At 35.7% G+C, this 25,268-nt stretch overlaps 1 protein-coding gene across 2 annotated transcripts in view; it reads left to right on the forward strand.

Moving 5' to 3' along the window:
• The window catches only part of hnf4a (hepatocyte nuclear factor 4, alpha), a 63,981-nt gene extending 39,044 nt beyond the window's left edge, over positions 1-24,937 (forward strand). Inside the window, exons 4-10 of one of the 2 annotated variants that reach the window (XM_039735703.1) lie at positions 6,155-6,261; positions 6,724-6,879; positions 12,741-12,828; positions 13,026-13,178; positions 16,601-16,900; positions 21,513-21,635; positions 24,028-24,937. In XM_039735703.1, the coding sequence (XP_039591637.1) occupies positions 6,155-6,261; positions 6,724-6,879; positions 12,741-12,828; positions 13,026-13,178; positions 16,601-16,900; positions 21,513-21,635; positions 24,028-24,167 (1,067 nt within the window). In that variant the 3' untranslated portion in view covers positions 24,168-24,937. The remainder of the gene's footprint in view (positions 1-6,154; positions 6,262-6,723; positions 6,880-12,740; positions 12,829-13,025; positions 13,179-16,600; positions 16,901-21,512; positions 21,636-24,027) is intronic. The other variant, XM_039735704.1, reaches the window with a different exon arrangement.
• Positions 24,938-25,268: the final 331 nt, after the last annotated feature.

A 25,268-nucleotide genomic window follows, 5' to 3' on the forward strand; every position in this document is an offset into this window, starting at 1 on the left:
ACAGGGGGAACATGCATGGACCCAGGACACGTGTCTTGTTCTCTTTACTGTGAAGTAGCAGCTCTACTACTGTGCTGTCATTCCACCCAAGGGTGAATATGGTTAGGCTACATACACATAGAGCACACATACACATACAAGAGAGGACCAGCTGTAACTGTAATGCGAGTTGACGGCCAAAAGAGAACTGTCATACTTTGAGGGAAATGTAGTAATTATTCTGTGGGCACTGTCTCCAGTAGGGGATGCTCCAGACCCACAGCCACACCAATCACAGGTTCAAAAGAGTTTTATTTAAGCATTGTGCTGACCAAGTTTCCTCTACAAAGGCACGATTCTTCTTATTCTTCCAATTCTTCCCAGGCAAGTAATTTCTTCCTCCTCCTCCTCTTCTCCCAATCCAGCTCATCAGGGTGGGGCAGAGCGGTTTCTGTTACACCACCCCCAGAAGTACTTCTAGTGCCCCAATTAAAGCCCTCTCCTGGCACCTCCCCCTGGCGGTACCCAAGAAGCCCAGCAGGGGACTCCCAGAGAGTCCTACAGGTGTGCACATAAGAGGCTCAGCAGAGGGATGCTGCCATCTGGCATATTGGGAGAGCAAATGGCCCTGTGTCCATCCATTATGTCATCCCAACCATGTAAACTGAACAGCAACCATTCCAGCAAGATAATTGATAATCTACCCCAGTCAGGATAACAGCACATCACTGCGGTCCCATTACTACTTTAAGATAAGAAAGAGGTTATGGGGGATGACTAAAAAACCAGGAAAGTTGCCCCAGACAAATATTTGACAGTGTCTCTCTTCAAACACTAATGGAAAACAATCTTAAGGTAGCTCCATAAAAAGATTAGAAGGAATGATGGGAGGCTGTTAAAAACCTCTGGTTTCAAAACAACCAAACAGTAATTTCTTAAAAATGAGAAAGATTTATTTGCAAACCATAAATATTTTCAAAAAGGTACACAAAAAGCAATAAGAAGCAAAGGGAGTGCTCAAAGGCATCCCATAAATAAAAAATGACAGTCTAAAATCCAAAAAAGACCAATTTAAAGTCACATTTTATTCATCACATACAAAATACTATATACATGGAGTACAATATATAGTTAAATGCTGAGATAAATTTCTAATAATATGCAAAATAAATAAAAAACAAACAAAAATGCCCAACAAAAAGAAAATATACTTAAGCCAGGGTTGAGATCTTGATTGAAACAAACTATGTGGGTCCCTGATATGTGATCAGGAGAGTCTTATGTTCTGTTCTGTTCAGGAGAACAAGCAGTAAGTTAGAAACTAGGGGTGCCGTATCATTAACACACAGATTGAGAATCAGGAGTGAAGGAATGTCCAGATTTGCTAGAAAGAGCTCTAGGGAGATGGTGTCAGGACTTCCAGAGAGTATCCTGTTACCAAGGAATTGACCCAGAAGTAACTCCATGTGTTATGGTTTTGCTTGTTATTTTCAGTTTATTCTCTTTGTCTTTGTAAATCATTTTGTTTCACATTATTTAATTGTTTCTGGCTATGTATCTTCATTTGCGCTAATCACTTTGTAATTTCCATTCTTTGGTTTCAATTTTGTGTTTCATTTTGTTTCTTACTCTCTCCTTGTTATGCGGAGCCTCTCAATGCTGCAGGCGTTCAGCTGCCACTTAAGCCCATATTGAAGTTTTTTTTCTGGCCACATGTGAATGAGTTGTTTTTTTATCCACGTCTACTCTAAAAATCCTGATTTGCAATACTGGAAAATTAGTATTTCTTTGATTTTTTTTAATTGCTCCTAGCCTTTTGTATGATATGGGTTTAAAGTTTGTGTGGCCTTTTGAATTACTTTGGGCTTTTTATACCATTTTGTTTTCTCATCATAGAATTTTTTGTATTTTGATCTTTTGGATTGTTTGGCTTCATATTTATCTAAAGGTCTCATATTTTTCTTTTCCATAGTAGTTTTTGTATTTTGGTTTTTTATATTTAACAACAGCAACAGTGGGGGCTGGGTGGTCTTATAGCCTTGGGACCCCTGCAGAGTTTGTTTTTTTGTTTGGCCATCTGACCTTACTTTATTCTTTGTTAATTTGTACTGCTTAATATTATTTTTATATTTGTTTCTTTCTTTTTTCTTTCTTCATCTAGTAAAGCACTTTGAGCTACATCATTTGTATGAAAACGTGCTATAGAAATAAATGTCGTTATTTTTATATTCCTTGGCCTTCTCCTGTTAATATTTGTATTTTAGCCTTTTATGTGTTAAAGTATAAAATTTAATTTAATGTTTTACATATTAAATATGATTGTGTATTTTAGATTTATTAGATGTTTGTTATATGTGATTTTGTAAATTATGCTGTTAATCATGATTTTGAAATTATGTGTTAAATATTTATATTGTTTCGATTATTTGTGTCATGAACTAGGAGTCCTAAAGTATCTGGGGTATTTCCCATGAAACCCCAGTTAAATCTTAAAAAAAATTAAAAGTTTGTTCTCGCAAAAGTTTGTTAATAACAATAATACAGTGGTACCTTGAGATACTAGTTAAATTCATTCCGTGACCGAGCTCGTAAGTCAAAATGCTCGTAATTTAAATCAGTTTCCCCATTGAAATTAATTGAAATGAGATTAATTCGTTCCAGTCCCCAAAAAACCACCCCAAATTTTTGCTAAATGCTTTCAGCATAAGAAAAATGTTTTTATAATGAACAAATATTGTATACAAACAAAATAAAACCTAATACATAAAAGAGAATCTAAAGAAATAAACAGATGTTGGCGGAGCCGATTAGCGCATTGTATTATTTTATTCTTTCACTTCACTTTTGCTTAACTTAATTTTGTTCTTCACTAGTTTTTTTCTTTTTTGCCACGCTTTCGTCACTTTCATTCGCAGGGCGTTTCAATAGAAACCTATCCGAGGAGCTTTGTTTAGTCCTCCCCTTTAGAATGTTTCTGAAATTAGTTAGGCAAATGTCATTAAATAGCATGACCAGTTGCAACTTTTTCAGGGTGTTTCTTTTCAATAAAGTCCGAAACTTTTTCCCACATTGCCAACACTTCCTTTATCTCACTTGAAGAGATAACCTCCTCTGCGATACCGTTCTCCTGCAGAACCTCTGTATGTTGCTGCGTCTGTAGTTCCGTCAACTCCTCTGTCGTCAGTTCCTCGGAATGTGCGGCGACAAGCTCTTTGATGGCTCGTAATTTCGAATTTTGGCAACAAATCGACCCAGTGACGGCTCGTATCTCAAAATACTTGTACGTTGGGGCACTCGTATCTCAAGGTACCACTGTAATAATAATATATTTTATTTATATAGCACCTTTCCCATGTTCAAGGCATTTCACAGAGTTTAAGATAGAACGGCAGGGTATACAATATATAGCATTGTACTAAACCAGATAACTAAATAAAGAAGAGTAAGATAGTAAGATAGATTGTTACATTGTGAATCTCTGAAGATCACAAAAGGCATAAAGAAGTTGATAAGCAACACATGGCAAGCAAACAAAGTCCCAATACAGAATCCAAATCATAGTTAAAACACAGAACACATTCAAAATATCCAAAAAAGCCCAAGCACAGAAAAGTCACAGTAACCCACCAAACACTCCAAGGCACATTTGAAATGAATTGTAAGAAACTGTGGGAGACCCTCCATGTTTCAGTTTCAGGTGATGATTTGCAGGGGGCCCCGACTCTTGGGGACCACCCACAAAACACATGGAAAATACAATCTTAGATACAGATATGTAAAACATAAAGAGTACCACACATTATAAACCAAAGAAACAGTAACACAAAAAAATGAATCAAAAATATATAACAAAAACACAAAACAAACATTTGAACCCCAGCTAGAGAAAGAACACAAGCTGCGATATGACAACTTATTGTATTTTTAATATGTTTAGCTATGTGTCCTGTTCCCTTAAAATAGAGTGACAGAAGGGGCCACCATAATGTCATTACTGAGGGACCACCTGCTGCCTTTATTTTCAGGTGGTGGAGTTGAGTCCATCAGAGATTAATTGAAGCTGGTGAAATAAAGATTAGCACAAGAATGGTATAGGCTTTTTTGGGATCTGTGAATTTTTGCTACTGTTTATTGAACTTTGCTGTAGGATTGTGAACATGTTTGTCTTGGATTGCCTTTTTAGGTAAATCCTTTTTACCCATATTTTGACGTTTTCCGTTTTTTGTTCTGTTTATGATAGACATAAAACTAATTCTGTATTTTTAAAGATAGTTTATTGTTGTAATTTAAACCAAAGGATTTGTGGTAGATTTGTAGATTTCAGAAATTTAAAACATAATTTTCAACTTTTAAAGCCTAATCCCTATTTTGAGTTCATGCAGGCCTTGAAGTCTGCCTGTTTAATTTAGGGCCAGGCTGCCCAGGGTAAGGCCTACTTTGGTCTGAAAAGTGAGGCCATTGTCTGGCTTTTTTGTGTATTTTTTTGGCCTGCACCCCCTTTCACCATCTTGTGTCACTACCTTTAGAATTTTATATATCTTGGTATTTATCTTTTTTGAATATTGCTTTTCACTCCATTTGTGAAATTTTATTAATTTTAATAAATGTTTTCTGCTTTTGGTAATTTGGTAATATGCTTCTTAAGTTTCATTCTAGTCATTTTGGGGATTCATGGGATTTCCTTTTTGCCTTTTATATAATTCATAACATTACTGGGGTAGAGTAGTGGGTCTCGAGTTCAGTCCTGGTTCACTCCTGGCACTGTGGCTGCAGGTTTTTTGTTCCAATCAAATGAATTACTTTACTTCCAGACGATCTCAATGTTTAATTAGCTCAATTTTTTCTCCCATTCTGCATTCAGAGAGTTACAGTAGAGTGAGATTTTCACATTTATGAAATTTACAAATATTTGTATTTTTGCCAAACTTTAAAAGCATAATTCTGTTTTGCATTGTTCTTATTAATCTATGTATCTTTTCTGTAATGTATGCTACTGTAATTTTAACTTAATAAATAACAAATGACAAAGAGCAAAGTAGACATGGGCCAACAGCTACCTTGGTTGCGCTAAATAGTAAATAATGAGTTTTTAACCAGAGCATCTAGAAAGGTGGAATAAAAAGCATGTTGATGATCATAATGATCTTAAAAGACAAGACAAAAAATGCTAAAATATTTCCTTGTAACATAAATAAAGACTTGCTATATCCCAATTAAAGTTTAGAAAACACACCTTTTTAATTTCTGGATTTCTACCAAAATGATAGAACTTGGGAAATAACAGTTTGCTTCGCAGTCCAATATTGAAGTCATATTAACAGCAAAGGGTTCTTATTGATAAAAACCTGCAGCCACATTAGGCCAACAGGGTTGAACTTTAGAACGACTACTGTAGAGTTTGGTGCTGAGTTATGCTAAGTGCTTAACTGTAAGAGAGTTAGTGTGGCCAAAGAATGCTTTGAGAAACAGAGCATTTTTTGTATATTGTTGGGAAAGTGCTTTGGTGCTTGAAGAACAGTATTATGCATAGTGGGCCACTGGTTGATGCCACCCCATTTTGTATGCAGGGTCCCAAATCAGTTTAGTGAGTTTAGTGAGGCACAGAGTGGTAGCCATGGTTTCCTTTCTGCTTGTTCTATTCCTTTCCTTTCTGTTGTTTCTCTCACTTTGCTGTCACTAAACATTTTTTCATCCGTTCTGATCTTTTGCATAATACACTAATTATTTTTTATAGAGAACTTATAAATTTGAATCTGAAATTTCCTGGGGTGGCACGATGGTACAATGATAAGCTTTACTGTATAATGGATTCCGCAGACTGGATTTAGATCCTGTGACTGTTTGTTCAGCTCTGCATGTTATTCTGTGTCCATAAGGACTTTTATTTGGTTTCCTCACACATTCCAAACATATTCATATTGGGTTAATTAGTGAGTCTCATTTAGCCTCAGGGTGGGATATTCCTAGCATGTTCGTGATCATGCCAAGGTGGATTCCAGTCCTATGCCCTGCACCTGGCAGGACAGCCTCAGGTTCAGTATTCGGTATTCTCAGTATGTTCTATACTATGAAAATCCACTGTATTTATAAAATATTTATAATAATGCAGACAAGGAATGTACAAGAGCTTCCTTCTTGGTAAGAATACTAATTGTATACTGGCTTTTTCTCACAGCTGTTCAAAATGAACGAGACAGAATAAGCACCAGAAGATCTAGTTATGAAGACAGTGGTTTGCCATCAATCAACGTGCTTATTCAGGCAGAAGTTCTGTCAAGACAGGTACTGCAAAAATCAACTTAATCGAGACATCGTTTGTGAAAGACTCAATGCTGAAGTGCTAATGAACCTGCAATTATTCAACCATTTACCTTCTTAACTGCCTATCCCAGTCAGAATAGCAGCTGGAAAATGCCGACTGTAGTTGGATACTTGAATAACAGTTGTAAATCAATCAAGTAAAGTGCACACATACAGATGTTTATACATTTAAGATATGTTAGTGTTATGCTATTGTGGTGTTTTTATTTAATTTCAAGCCTACTTTAGTAATTATGTACATATTATATCCCTTTATTGGCAGTGGCTTATGGAAAATTAATTTCTACTCTTATATTTTTTTACTTTTCATTTTGTTTTGAATCAGTTAAAAATGTGTAGTCTTTTTTGTTTATTATGCACTGACATTTTGGAATGGATATAGGTATATTATATCACAATTTCATATATTTGCTCTTATTGCAGATCTCTTCTCCGGTTCCAGTGCTAAATGGAGACATTCGAGCAAAGAAGATCGCCAGCATCATTGATGTCTGTGAATCAATGAAACAGCAGTTACTTGTCTTGGTAGAGTGGGCAAAATACATCCCTGCATTTTGTGAACTGCCTTTAGATGATCAGGTAGGCTAAATACTTACTGTATAAAGATGGAGCAAATTCTGCTGTCTGATATGCCAAATTATAAAAGGACAAAATCATTTTACAATACTACTAGGAGGTTACCCCTTGCTCGCTTTGCTCCCCAACCCCCCTGGCTTGCACTACACGCCAGCCACTTCATGTCTCTGCCATTCGCGTTGTGAAGAGATGGGCTGAACGCACCCCAAGGAGATGCGGTCGCTCCTCCGAAACCCCCTCTTCAACTGTTATACAATGGGAAACAAATACAGGTTTTTTTTTACCTCCTCTTTGCTCGATCAGCTACTGGATTTCTGCTGCTGCCGTGCCACATGATCTGCATCTCGCGCGACACTTCGAACATTTAAAAGCCTGTACAGTAGCTGTCCTACTCTTTGTCTTTTATTTCTGGTCCCGGGCATGTTTAAATCTCTTGGCACAAAGTTCTTGATATTTTTTAGTTTATAATTTAAAAACAAAATAAGATTCTAAAAAACTAACAACATCACATTAAAGTTTGATAAATTCTGAAAAGAATGATACCAAACATATAAATGTAGGTTTTAAAATAAGCCAAATTTAAAATGTGACAAAAATCGTGATATAAAAATGTCACATAAAATCGTTGCACTTTTAGGCTTAGGATTTTATATATAGAGAGTATATATATATATATATATATATATATATATATATATATATATATATATATATATATATATATCTAATTGATAATGTTAGTATTCACACCTAAACAGATCAAGAACATTTGACAGGATTAGTCTTTTATTAAAACTGATGTAAGGGGTAGAGCACATTATGTGCTTAATTTGATTATTTGAGGGTCATTTATTATGTTCACCATTATGTTTTAGGTGCCTGCATTGCTGCACAGTTAATCAAGGGTGAAGAGAGGGAAGTGCTGTAAAGGAATTATTTTACAAGTAAATCCCATAATAAAGCATATTTGATTGTTAAATTTTAAATTTAAAAGTATTTCTGTCTTCACAATATAGATTTACTTTTTATTAAGGAATTTTTAAGGAAATGTTAAAGGCAAGCATATAGGATTCTACTTGGGAGTCAATATGGTTTAATCGTAATATGCCAATTGTAAAGAAAAAAAAAACATCAAAACAAGTGCATTTTATCTCTGTGCTTTGGATGGTATTTTATTACAGTGCGGCTCCATATAAACTAAAACCTGTTTGTGATTTTGCTCTTTTCTGTGTATTTAAAAGGCCGACTTGTTTCTTCATAATTCTCCTAACCATTCTTTAACTTTTGGTTGATTTTTTTCTTTCCGCTTGGCACAACATTTCATCAGTCTTAAAACTTAAAGAAGTCAGAAACCATTGAATCATTAACACCTATTAGGCAGAACTGGTAACTAATTTCTAGATAATGTAATCTACAATGTGGCCTGATGAATCTGTAAGCGCATCCATCCATCCATTCAGTTCAGGGCCATGGGGCCAGAGAATAAGGAGCAGCTTGATGAGCAATGCAAGGACCAAGCCCAGGATGGGGTGCCAGTTGATCGTATGTAACAGTCACTCAGACAGAAATGTGGCATAAAATCAGTACATGATTTCCTCACATAAAGTTGTAATTTTCACATGCCAGTAATTTATAATGGAAATGGAAGAATTGTGAATTTTTGAATAAATACATTTTCCTTCATCTATTATGCATCGCCACTGTAGACCAAAATCTACTGGAGCAATCGAAATCAGTCGGCCTCTCGCATTTCACAATCCTTATAAGCGCACCAAGTTGCATTTGGATGGAGTGATTCATTTTTGAGTTAAGGTATCCTCACATTCACATCCAGACACACAGAGAAAGTAGTGAAACGTGTAGTCAAAAGTCTGACCCTGCCACAATACTTTCCCTATATTTATATACTGGGAGAATGAAAATACAATACTTATAGAATAAAGCAATACAAAGAAAGGGAGAACATGCAAACATCACACGTGAGTTACCAGGCTGAGAATGAATTATATGTAACCGTGGCTGTGACACTGTTTTGTTTTCTGCGTTAAACTAATTCTTGAAATGGCTCTTTACTTAGTATTGTGGTTCTTAACTGGAATCATCACATTCTTGTACTTGTGCTTCTGATAATGGCTGCCACCACCCAAAGTTAATACCACTTCCAGTATGCAACAGCAGTGTATCTAAAACTATTAATTGACAAACTACTGCATACAGAATGTCTTACATGCGTTATAAGCATCAGACATTTTAAACAATACACTAAATATTCTGACAGATGTGTGAGTAAAATGTAAGCAAAAACTACTTTTGATTAAACAATTAATTAGTATTAAATGGTGCAGAGCCTTTAGATGTTTTGCCTTTGGGCACATTAGATCCTGATAACGAGCTTCAAAATAAAGTTACCTAATTAACAGAGGCATCCCCTATATAAAAATATCAGTGGCGTTCCAAATTATCTCCAAATAAAACATATGATTATACAAAACATGAAGGAGGGATGAAAAAAAAACATAAAATTTCAAAAAATTTAATAGAAAGCACTTGCCAGCCAAATGTGCCCGAGTGACTTTTTAATTGACTTTCTCCAGTCACCTCCATCTTGTAGCTTTTATTTCATCCTACTCAGGTCACCTTGCCTTTCAACCCACACTATAGTTACTTCTGGGTCATTATCTGAATTCCTTCAGGGTTAAGGATGAATCTACGTGGCACTGTACAGTCACAGCACACTGCGGTGGTCCCAAAAAACACTGCACTCCTGAATCCTAACTCATTAAAATGCAAGGCTCCCACAAGAGTTATTAGGCTAACTGTTCATGTTTATTAGTAACAGTGGGACAGCTGCCCCTTGGGGGGGCTAATCTGTTGCCAGTAAGCATCCAGGATGAATATTCTAGACCTTTTGGTGGTTTGCCTGGTGCTCATATAAAAATTTCCACTGAACCGCCCTTTTCACTGACGATGCTCACCCTTCCACTGTACTACGCCACACCATCCTAGAGCTACTGTATGTCTGCCATTGCCATCGCCATCCAGTAGTAAATGTTATGTATTAGGATACTAGGATAGTAAGAAAGTGATGCCTACATGTACATTTACTTATTTGACTGACGCCTTTATCCAAGGTAACTTACAATATTTATCATATAACTGGTTACATTTCTTTTTTGTTTTCCAGTTAGAGCACAAGCAGGTAAAGTGACTTGCTCATGCTCACACAGTGCTCACACGGGTAAGGCTACCAGACATCATGCAATCATATATTTCTTGCCCATTTCTGGTGTCCAGGTTTAATTTTCATCCTGTTTTGTCCTATATTTTTATTATTATTATTATTATTATTATTACTACTACTAGCCATGTGCGCCCAACTGCATTGCGCGTGTTAAAGTTGTCTGTGAAGGGCTCCCTGTTTAAATGCGGCTGCCAGTCGTGAACTGGGCCCTTCGTCGCACAGCATTATGATTTTTTATAAGGGAAACAAAATTACAAAAGAAAACCCTTGGACATTGATTCGATAGGAACGGCCTACTCAGAATCACTGTCCGAATAGTAATTACGTGATGGTGTAGGAGCATTTCTGCTTCTGTCCGTTCACAGTCTGTCTCGTTTTCACGACGCTATCGTGTTCTCTCATGATGTCTTCTCAACCTTTCTCCAATCTCGCAGGTTGCTTTGTGGCAATCCAAAGAGTAAGGCAATATACACGGAGCAATTGTTGTTTAAGGGGGGGCACATAGGTATCCAGGCTTTTAAAAGCATAAATAGGGATCACTTCACTGACATGTGAGCAAGCCACGGTACAACTGTGAGACACGCAGCACTCGCCGGCTACAAAGTAACAATAATAATTTCCGGAACGTGCTGTTACGTTGTCATTCATTTTACCCACTGTCTTTCTTTCATTCATATGTTACGTAGGCACGTACCTTTTATCTTCGGCAATCTCATTTTCTAACCAGGCCTCAGGAGCTAACCAGCGTAACACTGTCCACCACCCCTTTCGTTATTCCGGCACATTGTTGACATCCGTGAGTAACAACAACGTACTAAACTGGAAGGTGGTCTACGCATGCGTGGAATTTGTGGACAAACAAAGATGAAGATCTAAATGAAGATCTCTTTAGTTAATTTAAGGCACAACAATTTGTTTAGTTGGAATGTCTGTGTTTTGAGGTGTGATTGGAGGACTACAGTCTTCAGTAGTATAAGCCAGGAGGAGATTCTTAATGCAATGCCTATGTTTTAGCTGTCTCTCTACTGCCATCTAGTGCTTCTTCTTCTAATTCATTCGCAGACAAACAAAGATCAAGATCCAAATGAAGATTATATATAGAGATTATTATTACCACGCTTATTTTAACTTCACCTGTTAGTTGTCTGGTACAAATCTTGTAATCGATATTTAACCCACTTCCTATTGTGCAAATGACTTGAAATTCTGCACACTTGCTCACTTTTGATGACAATCAATAATCCGTTGCACTAATTGATCAATTAATCCATGTTAACTAAGAAATTAAATTTTTATATGAAGAATAGTTAAAGATTTCACCAATAGATGGTGCTAGTAACAGATAGAAATATTAAAGGAAGTGTTATAATATTGATTACAAAATTATACTAAAACAAACCCAAGACTAAAAAGTTGAAAATAATGTATGTATAAAAAATTCTTTTTAAAAACAACACTTATATTAAGTTAAAATGTTTACTAAAAAGTAATAAATAAGTCTCTCACACATCACTCATAAAATAAAAGGTGGGCGCTTTTGCTAAGATTTTAAGAAGCATGGGCCCACCTTTTATTTTACGAGTGATGTATGAGAAACTTATTTTTTACTTTCTAGTACACATTTTAACTTAATATAACCGTAGTTTTTAAAAAGGATTATTTTATATATATAGTTTCTCATTTCATCGACAGACCAGTAGAAATAATTGTAGAAATAGCACTTTGGAGTGGAGTTCCTATCAATTCTGATTACAACAGGCGATATCAGACCAATCAGATACTCTGTATTAATGCAGTGAAGCTTATGAACTGCATAAATACGACATCAGGGATCTTAGTTCTGTGATGGCCTGCTTTAGCCATTTGCTTCATCCATCAATATGACTGCACGTTTAATGCAAAACTTCAGAGAGAGTTTAAATTTCTGAAACAAAGATGTATTTGTTTCTGAGCACAACAAACAGATATTCCTAATATGTGGAGTTAGATGTTCTATTTCTTGTGGAGGATGCAGAAGTATTTCTCAGCCTATCAATGCCAAAAAACAAAAACACCAAAAAAAAAGTAAGCATGCCAGACAGGCCAGGACTTGAAGCAGATATAATTTATGTAAATGTATGGCTATTTGCATATCATGCAGCAGCAGCGTAAACAAAATAAAATCTGAGGGACTCCTTAGGGATTTGTAATTTACTATAATTGAGTTATCATATGCAAGCAGTTTCAAAGTGGCATTATAAGATGCCAGTTCCCCCAAAGCAAGTGTATAAGGCATTGTTTAAAGTACACCAGTAACAAAGTACCTTATTTTAGGAGTGTCTTTGAAGGCTGTGTTTGTTTGTCTTTATTCTTTAGAGATGTGCTGTGTATGTGAAGTGGGAACATGTTTATATACAGTAAAACCGTGATACCTTCATAATAGCCCCCCAGTCATCTTGTCAATGGGAAGTACATTGCAGTGCAAACTCAAGCAGACAAAAGCAGCTGATCAGCATACAGTATACTGTGGATAAAACTCAATAGAATTTTGTATGTTACAAAAAAAGAGTACAATAAACAGTTTTCATCCCCACACGATCATAATATGACAATAACATAACCAGGTTGTTTTTATGCATTACAGGTGGCTTTATTACGTGCTCATGCTGGGGAACATTTATTGCTTGGTGCTACAAAGAGGTCTATGATGTTCAAGGATATTCTTTTATTAGGTAAGATAAACTGAAGGTCTGAAAAGAAAAAACGTTTTTTTTCACTTGTGTCTTTAAATAAAGTAATAATTTGTAATAAAAAAAATGCTATGGAAAAAACATTGAGGAGCTAACTCCGGATCAGCATTATGTACTAAGTAGACACATTCCAGATTTGGGCTTTTCTTATTTGTTTGTTTATTTTTTTTTCCTCAAAGGAAATGATCACATCATTCCACGCAACTGCCCAGAGTTAGAAGTGGGCCGGGTGACAGTAAGAATCCTTGATGAATTAGTGCTGCCATTCCAAGAGCTACAGATAGATGATAATGAATATGCTTGCCTAAAAGCTATTGTTTTCTTTGACCCAGGTATATATTTATTTATTTATTTATTTATTTTGCATATACAACAGTGGAGAATTTTAAATGTAAATATTTAAAGCAGATTTTTTATGGTAGATAACAGACACCTGAAGAATTAAAGTTTCAAAAGGCTTTTTCAGTGGTTTTGTTTCTAAAATTGTTTGACAAATGTATGATTCACTTGCTCTGTGCAAAAACAAAGCTAACACCCTAAAAGGTTTCAGCAGGAGACAACATATAGCAATGTGCGTCATCTGGAAACCCTGTAATCATACTGAGGAACTTAAGCAAAATATGTTGAAAATGATTTGAATACTAATTTTCAATGTGAGGAAAGTAGGTTTATAAGTATGAGACACAGCCTTGAATAATTTAATAATTGTAATGTCATTTAAAGATACCTGATTACTATTGTGACACTACAATAATAAACATTACACCACAACAGAATCTGGATTTGACTCCCAGCCTAACTTGTGTGCTCTTTGTGTGTCTGTTGTGGCTCTTCTGTGGGAATTCTGGGTTCCCCCAACATCCCAAAGAACAGCTCTAAAATGTCATTAAATGAGTCAGCACAGACACCTACATGAGTGTGCTCTAAGTTGGCTTGGTTTCAGTCTAACTGTCTGGTTACTAGGTAGCCATGCAGTGAATCTAAGGGGTTCATAAAATGGAAAGATGAATGGATGAAAAATAGTTTTGATAATCCTTTCTCTCCTTATTCCTTAATGCTCTTGCAACACCTCCTTCCCATCAACTAATTTTGTGTCTTTAAGGAGCAAACTTGTGTTTCGTTTAATGCTAAGGCCATGTCACATTAGATGACTTTTTGGTCGTAGCCTTCGATTACATACTCTTAGCGAGTCAGAGGCAAGTCTGTGGTACACTTCCATGAATTCAGTCTTCTAGTCTGACATACCCAGCAACTTACTCCAACTATTCCACAACTCGCTCTGAGAAAATCCAACAGGTCTGGTTTTGTCTTTAGTCATAGTGGTGGATGACAGTTGACAAATAATGTATGCTCACCTGAAAGTTCAGTTTATATAGTGAAGCAACAAGGAATGAGTAACTCTGTTGTTCTGTACCTCACAAACAAAATAGAACTTCACCTGTCTGATGTCTTGTCTTTTACATACCATGATAGAATAGAAAAAAAGAACAAAAAAAGACAAAGACTGCAGCTGAACTTGCCATACATGCTAACCTTCATACTTTGGCTTGGTCATTATGAGTGACTTTTGAGTAGCCTTATAGCCTAAGGGTAAAAGCAGCCCCCGTTTCTATTGGTGTAAGTAATAATGTGTACGGTTTGCTAGAATGGAGGAAAGGGAAAGTATCTGTGCAGGATGGTTGTAGTCTTTAAAAATGCTGCTTTCTTTTCCAAGACAGAGTATGCTTTGTAGATGCTGGATAAAAGGGGGGAAGTGAGTAACATTTAAAAGCTATGTGATTTGGTTTAGGTCCTGACCTGAGTAGATGGAGGAGTTCAGTTAATAGATGGAAAAGAAACTTTTCTTGCTTCAAAAAGGACTGATGAATTAATCCATTTCTCTTTGTCTCTCTGAATGAAGTTTATTCCTTCCATTCATTTCAATTCAATTCAATTTTCTTGCCACAAAACAATTCTTTTTATATTAGTATGTGTCGATTGTTTTTTTCTGTATTTATTTAGTTCAACCTTAAACAAGCAATGGATATAATTGAAAGGGCAACCTCAAAGTTTTTCCTTCATTGATTTTCTTTAACCTTTTACCAAATTGAAGATATCACTGGCAGCCTCCATTCTTGTTACTGAATTACTTTCAAGGTAAATAACATTACATTACAGCCCTACACTGCCATCTAGTGTCTCATTTTAAGATTCTCACAAAATCAGGTGTACATATTTTTGAACATCAGTAGTCTCTAGTATTTAATACCTCAGAAAGACTTCCATTCTTACAGCTGTTCACAATAACTGAGCTAAAGAACAATAATTTAATTTATTACTGGTGTTAGCAAACATGATCATAAAGTATATACAGTAGCTGTCGCCTGACATTCATCAGCAAAACTTTATCTCAAGAAAAGATGTCTTCCCATCCCAATAACATATGACAAGTCAATTAAATAATTTCAGTGCAGTATGTAATATCCATTCGTCTGTTATCAGATCCACTACAGTAAATTTATTGCAGTCTAGAATAATTTGATGAATCTAATTGAAGAAGATTGTATCATGGGTCAAGGTGAAATCATTGCCATGTTATAACTATAATTACCTCTTATATTCTGAGTACATTATTTTAGCTTACAGTAAATCATACACCCATTCTCATGTTCTAGGTGTCTGTTGCAACAACAATAACAACAGAAGTGTCTCTGGCTGATAAATGCTACAGATGGGGTGTTGCTTAAATATTATAGAAGACATATTAAATAAAGGACAGACAAAGGTTCAAAGTCCAACTAAATCAATGTCTAAATTGCTGTTTATGTGGTGGTCCCAGATTCTCCCTGTGTCTGTGTGGCTTTTCTGCAGGCACTCTGGTTTACTCTCACATCCCAATGACTTTAAATTGGCACCATATCTGTTTGGGCATGTGCAAGAGTGTCCTCTTTAATGGACAGAGGTGGGTCCTGCACTGTGCACAATGCCACATACAGGGGTATGGCCTCTGGCACCCATGTCATGGATTGGGATAGATAGATAGAGAGATAGAGAGATAGAGAGTTGTGCTTGAAAGTTTGTGAACCCTTTAGAATTTTCTATATTTCTGCATAAATATGACCTAAAACATCATCAGATTTTCACTCAAGTCCTAAAAGTAGATAAAGAGAAACCATTTAAACAAATGAGACAAAAATATTATATTTGGTCATTTATTTATTGAGGAAAATGATCGAATATTACATATTCGTGAGTGACAAATGTATCACAACTGTAGATAGATAGATAGACTTATTATGGGTTACATATATATTCAGTTGCTTGTTGCTCTCACTACAATAACTTGTCATCTGAAGGACCAAGCTTGCAGGTTCCCTTTTGAGACTCTTAAATCCTCCTTTGCTGTACTAGAATTAGAATCCTGCACAACCATCTTATCTGAAGATTAGGTTAGGATGCCTCCATTAAATTACTCTTAGTATCTCAAATGATCCACCTTTCATCCATCCATCCATTTTCTAAACCCACCTGTTGTTTCTTCCTTATATCATAGAGTTCTGCCTGTAATGCCCTTAGAAACTTAATCTACCATTCTACTGCTGGGAGCTGTCACATAAATTCACAATACATTGTTGTTTTGTTTTCCTTCATCAGAAATATATTACAGTATCTGAATGTACAGTATATAATTTTAATGACAAAGGATAGAAAGTTTCTTAACAGCATGCTGATTAGGTATACAATAACCTTTGTTTTCTCTTTTGCTCTATTATAGATGCCAAAGGTCTCAGTGACCCAGCGAAAATCAAACGTATGCGGTACCAAGTGCAAGTCAGCCTTGAGGACTATATCAATGACCGGCAATATGATTCACGGGGAAGGTTTGGGGAGCTTCTCCTTCTACTGCCAACTTTGCAGAGTATTACTTGGCAGATGATTGAACAAATTCAGTTTGTAAAGCTCTTCGGAATGGCCAAAATTGACAACTTGCTGCAAGAGATGTTACTAGGAGGTAGGAGCAGCAGATATGATGAACAGAGAATTCTGGGCGAGTTCAAATTTAAAACAAGTCAGGGTTAGTTATCAAGTTTCTTTTACATTAGACAGACAGACACAAGAGACACGCTGTATTCAATAGATAGATAGATAGATATGGGAAAGGTGCTATACAAATAAAATACATTATTATTATTATTATTATTATTATTATTATTATTATAAATAAATAGATAAGAGAAAGACAGTGAAAACCAGTGAGACCAAACCTGAAATGACAACACTTGCATTCATTTCAATTTCTGAATAGAAGATTGCTGGGATGTGAAAACTGCAATGTGTATTATATTAGTTAGTAATGATTACATTCTGAAGTTTTATATGCACTGACTGTTGTTATTTTGGTCAAGTTCTTGGCATTGCTGCCTCATAGATCCTGAGCCTATATATGTCAAACTGGCAATTGAAGAAAGTACCATGTCCTAATAAATTCAATCTTCTTTATCTTCTTTCAGCTGCTCCCGTTAGGGTTCACCCCAGTGGATCATCTTCTTCTATACTTTTCTGTCCTCCATAGTAAAACACAAATACAGTAAAACCCCACAACTGCATAAATTGAGAAATGAGGTGATCATCATTTTCGTGTTTTCCACATGTGATCACAAAAATCGCAGTCATTAGTTTGGTCATACGGAGACTGTACTCTCTAAAGTCAAACCAACGGTCCAGCAACGGATTTTGCTGACATGTGGCATAAAACTGCAGGCACTCACAAACCGTGTTCTAAACATCCTGTGCTATGGCAGCAGTGAGGTGTACCTGACCTATGAGTAATAACCTTATAGCTATCGAAATGACCTTTGTTTAATATTCTAACCAATAAACCTGTACAGTCTGTTATCAGGCCTAAATACACCAGACAACTACAGAAGTTTTTATCTTTCAGAGACATCTGTCCTGTTTATTTCCTCGTAGATTCAGGCATAATATCATCAAAATTCAAGTTATGAGTAACTTGACTCTTTATGGCTATTAGAGAGAGTAACTTCAAATATTTAGTTTATTTTAATTTTCGTGAGGGCCCCCTGTACTTTATACCTCTGGGCCTGGGCCTAACAGGCCTACTCTGACATCCAGGTATGTTATCATCTCTCCAGAGCAGGTTTGAAAGATGGATAAAGTCATTATTATTTCTGTTCTTGATTAAATTATTCTTGATTGAAAAAGGTAGTAATATATTAATTTCAAACCAACACAGTGGTTAGTGCTGCTATGTCATGGCTCCAGTGTCCTGCTTTTAATCCTGCTCCTGGTGATTGTCTGGTGTTTGGTTACTCTTCTAATGCTTCCAAGTACTCCAGCTTTTCTCCAAATCCTAAAGACAAGCAGGTTAGGTGAATTTTAAGTTAGCCCTGTGTGTGTGCCTTCCCATAGTCAAGGACTGTCCTTGCAATCCTCCAAAAAACATCCTTGTCTGTAAGGGGCTGCTATTTATTCTCTCCTCTGAAAATCTCTAGCTGCATTCTTGAATCTTTCTGGTCTTGTAGATTGTAACGCAAACTTCCCAAGGCTCCCAATACATCTTAGTGTATGTGCAGCACTCTGTGTGTCAATCAGGCATCCACTTATTCTCATCTTCAGGGCAATCAGTTCACTGCTACAATAATGTAATATTTCCATGACACAATGTCACAATTTATTATTTAAAAATACTCTTTTGTTAATTATACTGTGATACAATGCTATGGTCCTACAAGTTGGAGCAGCCACAGAGCGTCTGCTGCTGAAGGTGTGCAGCCAAGCTTGATTTTTGTTTCTTAAACTTAGTTTTGTAGAAGCATTTAAAGATCATTTTATAAGCATGCGTTACAGTCACCAAACTTAAAAAGTCAACTTTTACACGGTAAAATTATAAGATGATAATATTATAGTATATATCGGAATTTTAGATTTTAGCTGGTTAAAAAAAAAAAAGGTTTATGGGGATTTCTACTACAGTACACATGCAGAAATAATAAATTTGCTTTTGTTATGAGAGTCATATACTTGTTATTCTATACACAATTAAAATAAAGTTCTTAAGTCTGCACCTGACTTTCTTTTTATTTTTTAAAAAAGAAGCAGCTTATCTCTGTAAACAAATACATTTTAAACAGTTAAGCAGCCACTTTTTAACATATTAAAGACTGTGTTTACGCTAAAATACAGGAACATAAAAGGAGCAAATGGAATTTCACTTAAACTAAATAATATTTTTATAAACATTAGTAACTAATAATTTTAATCATCATTTACATTCTGCATCTTGAAATTATGAGAAATGAAATACATTATTTTTATGAATTTTTTTTTTTTTTGTTTAACCCTTTTGTCACTGAAATGTAACAGGAGTTTGCTTGACTCCACCTTCTGTGCCTCAATTCCTGACTAATTTAAATATTAATTAAGCAAAAGTATTAAACGTCAACTATAAATACGCAGCATTGAATTTCTAGATATTTAGCCTTATAGAAAATATTTTGAAAATTTGAAGCTTACTTATAATATAACTCAACTGCTTAGTAGAAAAGTCATCAACTCTGCTGATTGAAGTTAAGCTACTCATTAACTTTTCAGGACAAAGGTTATCATATAGTGGCCGTCTGTGAAGTTGCTGGTGTCCAGTTAATGAATAGATAGAACAGCACACCCAGCTATCTGTGGGGTTGCGGCGAAGACTTTATGTATCGGTCATTGGCCCTGGCTAAGGGAGCAGCAGGATTTTACATCTAGGTCATTGGCCGTGCTTTAGTCAAACTTTCTCTGATGGCCAAATATAATCAGTTTGATCGTACAATACGATTTTAAAATTGCTTCATCAATCTGCAGCAATGAGGTTTGACTAATGACATATTTCAGTTTTTGATTTTTAATAAATTTGCAAACCTTTCTGAAAATGTTTTCACTTTGTCATTATGGATTATTAAGTGTAGATTGATTGGCAAAAATAGCAATTTCTAATGAAAATTAAATCAATAACACAACGAAGTGTGCAGAAAGTGAAAGGGTCTGAATTCTTTTTGAATCCAGCCTAATATCTTCAAGCCAATTTATTAATTTTTAAAAGGCAAAGAGTCAGATAAACATCATAAAATGTAGTCGTAGTCATTTTCTAACTTTGTGGAATGTGAATGTGAGGACATTCAGTTCTCAATGTGGGTGTGGAGTATTTTATTATTTTCAGCATGTGTGCATGCTTCATACAGGGTTTTGGAGACAGGAGTCTATTAGTGCAGAATAGAAATGTGACTACTCATGATTTTATCAGTGTGTTACGATGCGGGTTCTTACTCCAATCTCCCTTATGGGAGCTCTTGAACCCGACACCATTGGTAATGTAACCTGATGAGCTGGACAGTGAGGACTCAACAAAGCAAAGGGATGGCACAAAAAGGTGCAAATGCTTTTATTAAACAACAGAACCAAAAACAGTGTTCAAAATAAATAGTGCAGTGTTTCAAAAAGTCAATAAATAAATAATCCATTAAAAACCAGTGAAAAGGTGGAGGTTAAAATCCAATGAATAAATCCACAAAAATGAAGTTATAATACTATGGCTGGAAGCAGTCCTTTAAAATAAAGCCCGGTACCTTATTCTACCTGGCGGTTCCCCTGCTTCTCCCATCCAGGCTATGCACCAGGGGAGTCGCCCTACCTGCAGCTGACCTCCTGCTCCTCCAAAGCGCTCAGCAGGAGTGACCGCTACTAGCTGCCCCTAAGTGTCGGCCTAAAACTCCCAAGGGGCTCTTCTCCCAGCTGCCTGCTCTCTCTAGCGAACCTACCTTCACCTGCTCACTCATTCACGCTTGCACACACCGGCTTTCAGCTTCCTTTCCTCTCCCCTCCACACTTGCGCTTCTCCTATTTATAATGGGGATGTGGAACAGGTGCAGCAATTAGCAGCTCCTGGCATCAATTACAGATACGGACGATTCCGCACCTGTGCACTTAAGTGAGGAAATGCCCACATCACGTAGCATCCCAGAACTGCTCTGGCCACACTACCATGCCTCCTCTTTAAGCCATTGGTGCGACCATTATTTATTAAAACCTGGGCTTTTCTTTTGAGCCATGGACCCGCTATACCACACATTGTGAAAGAATAACATGATAAGGAGTTGATATTTTAATATTACATTGAAACTTTGTTATCTTGTAGAATAAAAAAAAAAACATTTTAAAGAGCAAAAATTCACTGTGGAATGAATTAAATGAACAGACTAAAACAATCAAGTGTCACACATAGTTAGAATAAATCACAAGGCAAGAGTCCATGGGTGTGATTCTAGTCCACTGCAGGGAACACTCTCATACATACCCACATTCACATGTATTTCCTGCAGTGTCCCAAGATCTATTACCTCGGCCATCTAAACTAACACACTAAACAACCACAAGTAGTGTCTGTCTCATTTTGTGTGACTATTGAGAGACAGACACTGGACTACCAAAGTGGCCAATTTACCTTACCTACATGTGCTTTAGATAAGAGAGGAAACTAGAGTAAAGTGATTAAACAACATGGTAAAAATGTACAGGCTCCATATTGTTAGGAATATTGCTTTAGAATTGTTAGGTTATGCAATATTGTACTGTGTTTATACAGTAACTATGTCCATATTAATTTAAATCTCCTCTGATTTCTTCCAAAGGTACAGCAAATGAAGCTCCTCACACCCCACACACATTGCATCCTCATCTGGTTCAAGAGCATTTGAGCAGTAATGTTATAGTAACCAACACCATGCCAGCCCAGATTCATAATGGACAAATATGTAAGTATTTTATAAATTAAAATGCACACTTTGTTAGGATAAATCATTTTATACTCAGAAAGCCATACGCTCTATCTATCTATCTATCTATCTATCTATCTATCTATCTATCTATCTATCTATCTATCTATCTATCTATCTATCTAAATTAAGTCTGAAGACCCTTCATTTTCATAGGTATTATAAAATAACAGTCTTCCATTATTAATGTTTTAAATATGTAAGATTTAGTAGTTTAGGAAAGCTGTTCATTTCAATGTTTCAGGTTTGAGTCTTTTACTGAAATGATTAGTGTTACACTATGTTCTTTACATATTGTTTTTTTTATCCAAAAAGATCTGTGAGTCTTCGTCTCCTCATTGTTAACAGGCACAACCATTATTTTTTCTATTTTTTTTATTGAGGACACTTTTAAAAATAGCTTATGCTGCACAGTTTAAAAATAAAACTGTTACTTTATTTTGACTTGGTGACTCATAAAGTAGAGCCAGTGTCTAAAATGCAGTTGGATTTCAGTCTTTTTGTAAGGCAACTTCACACACCAGAAATGGGGATCTTCACATTGAGCTCTTATGTTTCACCCTTTTGGTTTTCACATATTTCACAAATCTCTGGGCTCACAAAGGACATTGGAAACAGAACAAGCTAAAAATGGAATTTTTAAGACAAATTAAATAATTCAGGGACAACCAATTTTGACAATTAAACATTTTGAGGATGGAACACATATAAGAGCAGACAAGAGTAATAACACTAGAGTCTTCTTGTAAAAATGTGAGGACGAAACAGTGACAGAACAAGGATTTTGAACTTTGCAGGCTTCGCATCAAGCAGCTCCCATCCCTCCTCTCCACATCATAATGCACACAGCACAAACTAATTCCAAAGATTTAACATATTATAAACTAGGGGGCTCTGCTCCCTGCTCGCCTTCTCTCTCCAACCCCCAGACGGGCTCTACATGCTAGCCACTTCGTGGATCTGCCACGCGCGTATGGGGAAGCGAATGTACAATTTAAACAGATTGTTATTTTCAAGGGAATTGTTACATATGCATAATAGAACTATTTTACATTACAGCGAGTAATTAACCATAGTAAAAAATAGTAAAACATAATAAATTGAAAGAAAATTATGTTTCATGTTGCGTTAGAGGTATTCATTAAGTTATACGTTTTCGTTCTGTTTGACTTTGAAATCAACACGCAAATACTTTTTAAACTTACACTTTTAGTGTAAAATTTTAGTAAAAACTATTTTTGAATTAACTTTTCATCAGTAGCGCATTGAATTTGATTCCGTGTTTGGACTTACATCATGACAACACAACGTTTAACTGCTTGTGAGTGAATATCGTTTCTTTCTCTTTAATAAATAAACCAAATTTTTCTAACATTTGTCCCTGTGGTTTGTTATTTGTCATTTCAAAAGCTATGCCAACGGGAAACTGTAAACATTTTAATACGAATGGCATATCAAGATCTCCTTTGGTGTCTAATGTTATGTGTGGAAGATTTACTACATTACCTTTCTTGTCGCCTGTTAAAATTTTACATGTCAGAATTGTTGAACCAATTTTGAATACAACTAATCTTGTCCTATTACATAGCCCATCACTCAGACATAAATTACACAATCACATTATGATACATCCTTCTTTCAACAGTAATTTAGCCGGTGGAAGACCAGATGATGTTAACGGTTGTAGATATTCTATGGGATATTGTAAATTGATGTTTTCATCTTCTGCAACATCACCACCAACTGTTTGAACATAGTCTATTGATACGCATTTAACCAATTTGCCATGTAACTGATCGACAATTTTCGTGTTAATATGTTTCACTTCATTGTTTCTCAGTGCTAGAATTGCTCGTGTATTCATTTTTGCTGTTGATAACCCTTAGGGATGAAATTCTTCAATAAGATTTGGACATAATAAGTCTTTTTTTTATTGGGAACTTAAAGTGAGGAAAACATAAAAATTTATAAGAGCTGAAAGCACAAGAACTGTGTCTGACAAAAGCATTCACACGAATGAGAGGTGAGAGGACCGTAGTTGAAAATGGTTGAGAGAAGGGCAGGACTTGAAAAAATCTCTTGGCAAAAGTCTCATCCCATGCGACTTGATAAGAGCCGTTATGACATCAGAGTTTTGAGTGCTGAGTCTCAATGAGGCTACTAAGTTGGCACTGTGAACACTGGGGCATTCCATTAATTTTTTTGGGAGGGCATAGGATGGAGGGTATAGAAGAAAAATTCTGAACACTGAACTTTAAATTTCCCAATAAAATTTATAACAGGCTCAGGTTTTCTCCATCCTCCTCTCATATCAAATAAAAAAACTGCAAATGTTTGTATTTCATTAACCAGCCCTTTTTCTCTTTTCCAGCTACACCTGAAACTCCATTGCCATCTCCACCTACAGGATCCAGCTCAGATCAGTACAAAATGACAGGGGTCATTGCCACTGTACCGAAACAGTCCACATCTATTCCTCATTCTGCCATAACTAAACAAGAAGTGATTTAACTACCAAACCGGACCTGGTGCTTGCATAAACATGGCAAATATAATCAGTATTTTTTAAAGTTAGACACAAAAGTTGTATAAATAATTTATGTGACAAGAGACATTTTGTAAAAATACTAAAGAAAAAATATTTATCTGTTCCTACTGTAGAATCATAACTCAGGAGCTCACATTGATAGTATGAAATAAACTTTTTTTATGAGACTTTAAATTGTTAAAGCAAAAGCTTGAATGGATGTAATTGGAAAAAATAGAAAGTCTTAGATTTCCAAGACTTTCAAAGGTATGTTGTATTATATCACTTTTCCTTGTAAAAGGGAAAGTAACACTTGTGAACGTATTTCAAATGAAAGCTCTTTTTAAAAATTGTAATGATGTCAAGAAAAACTGCAAGTAAACCTGCTATAAAGTTTAGTTTTTTTATACTTCATATCAGCTTTAATCCAACAGATTCTAGAGTATAAAGTAATATTATACTTGTATAATGCAAATCTGCCTTTTCCATTTTGTTTGTGTTCAACTGTTAATAACAACTGTCCAATATTGCCATTATCCAGAACAGCAAGTTTCTCGAAAGGGAGAATACTTTTTATATTATTATTATTATTTTTTAAATAATCATAAATGCTTTCTTATCTCAAGCAGTTTCAGTTCATATTGAAAACTTGCTAGAATAATTTTACCAAGTAGTAAAGTTTAATAAACGCTAATTAAACTCTTCTAAACGTACAATAAAAATGTAATGATTCAAATTATGTAATAAAAGAACAGTCCTTTTTAACACTTTTTAAAAAAAGTGTCTGTGTTTCCTTAATGAGCAATCATACATTGTTTGAACAGACTGGCTCCATATCCAGATCTGCCTTGTACTTGATGACTCCAACATCTTGCACCTTCTTTGCAAAAATAACTGTACTTGCAAAATGAGTGAACAAACGAATGAAAGAATGGACTGATATGCATAATATATTGTGATGCCTGATGAAACTTTCCATCCAGATTTAGTTTGTGCCAATTTGGCTCCTCTCTCTTTTGCCTGTGTATTAGAAGAGGCCACTTGGGAAATCTACCAGAATCCAGCACGTGGTTGGTTCCTTCACC

This window comes from Polypterus senegalus, chromosome 14 (assembly GCF_016835505.1).
Source record: "Polypterus senegalus isolate Bchr_013 chromosome 14, ASM1683550v1, whole genome shotgun sequence".
Classification (NCBI taxonomy): domain Eukaryota; kingdom Metazoa; phylum Chordata; class Cladistia; order Polypteriformes; family Polypteridae; genus Polypterus; species Polypterus senegalus.